The 6,000-nt window shown below is 36.0% G+C and overlaps 1 protein-coding gene across 1 annotated transcript; it reads right to left on the bottom strand.

Annotated features, from left to right (window-relative positions):
- Positions 1 to 2,450: 2,450 nt before the first annotated feature.
- Positions 2,451 to 4,242, bottom strand: LOC134638558 (gamma-crystallin M2-like). The gene is made up of 3 exons (XM_063489274.1): positions 3,737 to 4,242; positions 2,815 to 3,057; positions 2,451 to 2,729 (listed from the first exon to the last, which is right to left on the bottom strand). The coding sequence occupies exons 1-3, from the start codon at positions 3,767 to 3,769 to the stop codon at positions 2,451 to 2,453; spliced, it is 555 nt and encodes a 184-aa protein (XP_063345344.1). The 5' UTR covers positions 3,770 to 4,242.
- Between the last annotated feature and the right edge of the window lie 1,758 nt (positions 4,243 to 6,000).

Below are 6,000 nucleotides of genomic sequence, written 5' to 3'. Positions count from 1 at the left end.
TGGAGGGGGACGTTTTTTCTGTAGTATGCAGGTTATGTGCACATTACATCGATATTAAAACAGTCAAAAATTGTTTTCTCTCTCATCTAAATCAAAACAGTGTCAGAGTTAAAAGTGAAAATTGCTCCATGAACAGAACGATGAATAAAAAAAAAGAAGACTAATATTAAAAATCTCAAGGTGACTTTAAGTCAAACAATAATTTAAGAATCACTTAATGGGACCTGTTATCCTGTTTTCCAGCTCCATGTTATATTAGGCCTTGGTGCCCCCCTCAGTTTATCCAGTGTTTGAATAAACAAGACATCCCTTCATACTGATATCACAAGACCAGAAATAAACTGTGTTATTTAGAGCTGCCTGAAGCCTGAGCGTTTGGCTCATAAAGATTTCTTCAACATGCTGGCCTCATTATTTGAAGGTTTGACCATATTTAATAGGAGCATCCACCACTGTAACAGTATACACTCACCAGCTACTTTGTTAGATATACCTGATCAGCTGTTTGTTAACACAAACATCTAATTAGCTAGACACATTTAGGCATCTAGAGTTAAAATGACCGAGCAACAAATTTAAGTGACTATGAAAGTGGTGTAGTTGTTGGTGCCAAATGGTCTTAATATGTGGGAAACTCGTGATCTACTGGGACAACAAAATACAGACTAGACTGCTTTACAACCACAATATGCAGAAGAGCATCTCTGAATGTGCTACACATCAAACTTTGAAGCAGATGGGCCACAGCAAAACTTGACAACAGAAAATTGGAAAAATGTTGCCTGGACCTGATGAATCTTGGTGTCTTGTAATAAATTTCTTTGTACTGAAATGATTGAATCAACTGCTGTTAGGCCATGTGAAAATTCAGAAAACATGCATGCCATCACCAAATGTCACAATGGTTGTTGTGATATATCAGTATGTCAGAACAACAAATAGAGAATAAAAACAGACCATGAGCATATTGTTATTATGTAACTGCTGTATATACACTGTGCTTTCAGGGTGCTTACCTGTATGCCTGCTCTATTCTTTTGCTCTAATGAGAACAGGACTGAGGGAAACAGTCTTGCAGAAACAAACCTAGGTGGTCCAACAATAACATTTGGATCTAATAACAACTCACACTGAAACCTAATTGGTACAATGTAAATATAATCAGAGAATTTCAGCTATGCAAGTATTTATATGCCATTGTCCAAGTTTACTATAGAAGACTCTAGACACAACGGTTTTAGTTCTGAGACTAAACTTCCTTTATTTCAACAATTGCAACTATTGTTTTATAAACAACAAAGCTGCAGATCAGCATCATGTATTATGATTTCTCTGCTATTAAACAAAAGGTTTTACAGACAGTTACAGGCCCAGAAATTTACAGTGACTCTAAATGAAGGCCCCCTTCTTACAGCATGCTCAGAAACACTTACTGCTCTTTACAAGCATAAGTACTCAGTGTATGTTTTGGTTCTGTGGAAAGATAGTCTTCACAAAGGGTGAAGTCTACAAAGACTGTAAAAAACTAAAGTATCCTTCTAGAAGAAATCAAAAATGTCATACCAGTAACCTATAAGCCTGTAAGTTAAATCTGTATTCTTTCTAATGGCCAGCAGAGGGCGACTCTTCTGGTTACAAACAAGACTGTTTACAACCAGAAGAGTCAGAAAATGAATGTTCTTACCCTCAATAAACACTTTTCTAAAGGGCTCATGCTCTCAGTCACTAGTTTGAAGCCTTAATGAATAGAATATGATGTTCATTTTTAAAATTTGAGTCCCAGTTAGAGTAGAGGGGTCAAAAAAGCAAACTATGCTTTGGGTCTCTGTTGTATCAATCTGAAATGTTCCAGGGTTTCTCTTATTCATCACCCCTTGTGAAAAGGCTAGGCTCAAGACCAGAATATAACTAAACAATAAATGTCTACATCCATCTTTAATATACAGTCTATGTTTTTGTTTTTGGGGGTTTGTTTGGCCTTTTGAAAAAAATTTGATAGATGCAGTGAAGAGTGACAGGAAAGCAGAGGGAGAGAGAGGGGAAGACATGTGGCAATGGTCATATTTGAACCTGGGCCTGCCGATTTCAGCCATTTGGCATATACTCACCTGCTCATTCCAGTGAGCTAAATTTGGGCCCCACAGTCTATGGCTTTTAATGTAAAAAGATATGAAAAGAAGGTTATAAGAAGTTCACTGTGACAGTGAAGTTGTGGTACATATAAGTGAACATTTTGTGCTAAAAGGTTGCACAAATTTCACTTGTAGCTGATTTTTGAAAGAATGTGGTTTGAAAATAAGAATAAAAAGCAAATGACTTGCTACTTCTGAATTACTGAAACGTTAGAATTTCTGAATGAACGTAAGTACTCAAAATCTACTCAAAATAAACCATGACTTCAACACACCAGTAGTTCAGTTCATGACAGCTTTATTTAGTGCAAAGACAGCCTAGTAGCAGGAGTCAGTGATGCGCCTCATGCTCATGAACCTCATGCCGCTGAATCCCATGTTCATGAAGCTCCTGTACTCTCCAGGCCTCATGTACATCATTCTGCCTCTGTAGTGGGGCTGCTCGTACATCAGCCAGTGGCCATCCATCACGTTGCAGGACATGCAGTTGGACATGCGGTAACGGTCCATGATGTTATCACAGTCGTCCATCAGCTCATACATCTGACCACCAAAGTTCTCTCTCTCGTAGATCCTCATCCTGTAGGATCCCCTGTACTGTGAGGCAGAAGACAAATGGATTTAACTCAGAGTATTTTAATGATGTCATTTAGGGTAAATGAAGACTGGCGTAAAATCTTACCATGGGGATCATGCGGCAGGACCTGATGCAGTCGCTCATGCCCATCATGCTCATGTAGTCAGAATATTCACCCCTCCTCAGGAAGTACTGGTTGCCCATGTAGTTGGTGCGGTCGTACACCATGAAGCAGCCTCTCTCAACCCTGCAGGAGTGGCACCTGCTCAGGTAGGAGGACATGTCAGGGCAGTCGTTCATGACCTCATAGGAACGACCCTGGAAGTTCCTGTCCTCGTAGAAGATGATCTGTGGGGAGAAAGGAAAAGAGGACATGTGAGGCATTTAATTTTTGAAGCTGAAAGAGTTGGTGAGTTCAATAGTAGTGCTGTTAAGTAGAAAGTTAAGGTGCAGCTTTAAACTTCTAATGAGGAATAAATGAATTTAGAGATTTATTCCTTTCTGTTAACTCTTAATGTATCAGCTTCATGTCTGAATGAGCAAGCTATGATTTTTCTATAAAGGTAACTAATCTAGTTTTACCAGGTCAGACCCAGCAGCTTTTACAAATCACTTATACAAGAAGTGCACACATTTGAATCCACAGAGTCAGATGGGTGCTTACAATAGCACAGCAAAGTTCTCTTTCTGAGCTGTTCAGCTCATGAGAGAAGCTCTTAACAGAGGCTAACATGTACATAGTGACATTTTATCTCGTAAAGTCTGTTTCTATTTTGTTATGCTTTTTCAGTTGGCTTAGAATTTTAGAGTTTTTTTACTAGAAGAAATAACTGCAAGCTGTAGTTACTGAACCAAACAAGCACAGGCTCTGGCTGGAAAGCAAAAATAGAACTCTGAGATGCTTTAAAGTGGAGGAAAATTATACAATACACCATTCGTGCTACACCTCATGATTGGTTGCTGTTGCAAATATAAATGTTATATTTTAATAAACACGTGTTTAAGATCTTAAAGGCAATTCTCTTACCCTGCTCATCATGTTCATTCCAGTGGTAGTCATATTGCTGGTTATTGGGCTGCTGGCTGAGCTGCTGGTTGAGCTGCTGGTTGCTGCTGATGTTTCTGCTCTTGCACCAAACTGTATCCTACCTGGTTTAACCCTTTCCTTTTATACTAGACCCGACTGCACCAGCCCTTTGTCCAAACCTCCTGAGTCAGCAGCTGTGTCATAGAAATGCACTGAATATGGAGGGTTTTGTCCACATTTCCAGGGGCCGGTGAGCTTAGAAAATCCTTTCAGCTGCGGTTCTCGTACATCACAGGGTCAGAGAATGGGTGAAAGGGTTAACAATCAGAGGTCACACCTTGACATTGTTTATTCAGTGTGACTTACACTGTTTTGTCAGCAGCAGCGTTTTTCTGCCATTTCTTTGTGCTATTTGTAAAGTGACTGACTTTAACGTGTTGCAGTGAATGGAAAAGCTTTTGTCTTTTCATGAAAACACCCAGACAAGCATTTTTTGGGGGGGATCAACTGAGCTAAACTAATGATGGCAAAATAAGTTACTTAATGAAAAGAGGAACTTGGATATTAGCAATGTAGTGCACAATAATATTGAGCGATTGAGTAAATAAAAGTCAGAAGTTTAAGTTCAGAGTCCATAAACGTAATTTGGGAGGAAAAGGTATGGTTGTGTGAAATATGATATTATATAACCAGGCAGAGGGAAATTTTTATATAGCAAATTTAAGAAATAAACACGAACTAGTTATGAACTGCAAGTTACAGATTTTACAGTACTTATATAGAGTACAGCCAATATATTTGTGAGTGTTGTCATAATATATGTAACAGGGCACAAAGAAGAGAAATGCTGTGAAGCCTGACACAAAGTGGGAGACTTGTAGGTGTGTAAACTATCAAGGACAGCTAGGTTAGGAATACAGTAAATAAAAAAAAAAAATCTATCTATCTATCTATCTATCTATCTATCTATCTATCTATCTATCTATCTATCTATCTATCTATCTATCTATCTATCTATCTATCTATCTATCTATCTATCTATCTATCTATCTATCTATCTATCTATCTATCTATCTATCTATCTATCTATCTATCTATCTATCTATCTATCTATCTATCTATCTATCTATCTATCTATCTATCTATCTATCTATCTATCTATCTATCTATCTATCTATCTATCTATCTATCTATCTATCTATCTATCTATCTATCTATCTATCTATCTATCTATCTATCTATCTATCTATCTATCTATCTATCTATCTATCTATCTATCTATCTATCTATCTATCTATCTATCTATCTATCTATCTATCTATCTATCTATCTATCTATCTATCTATCTATCTATCTATCTATCTATCTATCTATCTATCTATCTATCTATCTATCTATCTATCTATCTATCTATCTATCTATCTATCTATCTATCTATCTACACAGCAGAACTTTTGGTTAACGTGATTTTTACTTGTAATAAAGGCTGAACTGAATACAGTCATCCAAAGATTTAAAAGATGTGTGGTATTAAAAAAACACATAACAATATATAATGTATTTACTTATACTTGTAAAGTATGAGTACCTTAATTAAAAGCAAAGTTGATATTTATGTTACATTTATGAATTTTGGTGCTGGATACATATGATATTTGTCATCAGATTGTTTGTGGGCTGACACATCCCTTTGCAAATATTTTTTTCTTTTTTTGTAAATTCTAAGCAAAAATGTTTAATTTAAAGCAGGAAATAAACCAAAAGATTGAGAAGGTAAAACAGATAACGTAACATGCTTTGGTACAGCTTTTGTTTTATGAATCAGATATTTTGGAAGTGTTTAGGGGAATAAATTATTTCCTACAAAATTTATATTCTGATTATAATTGCAGGTGTTCATATTCTGAGCCTCCAGAATTAATGCTGTGGTGAATAAATGGAAAAATAAACCTTGGAGTCATTTTCTCATTAACAGTAAAAGTACAGTAAAACCGTATACTCTGGAAAAGATACTATTGGCAGTAAAAGGAAAAAACAAACAAACTTGTTTATCAAAAGAATCTAAAAAACTTGTTTTCTTTATCATCTGACTATGGCCAAATAACTAGTAAATGTATCTGACTGGATTATAATTTAAAGCATTAAAATTTATAGCCCCATGGTATGTTTCTTTAAAAAATCTTTGTAAGCTGACTAATGCTTTTAAATACATCATTCAAAAATATACTGGATAGTATATATATATATATATATATATATATATA

This window comes from Pelmatolapia mariae, linkage group LG12 (genome assembly GCF_036321145.2).
Source record: "Pelmatolapia mariae isolate MD_Pm_ZW linkage group LG12, Pm_UMD_F_2, whole genome shotgun sequence".
NCBI classification, from domain to species: domain Eukaryota; kingdom Metazoa; phylum Chordata; class Actinopteri; order Cichliformes; family Cichlidae; genus Pelmatolapia; species Pelmatolapia mariae.
This window is presented reverse-complemented; position numbering and strand designations above follow the sequence as displayed.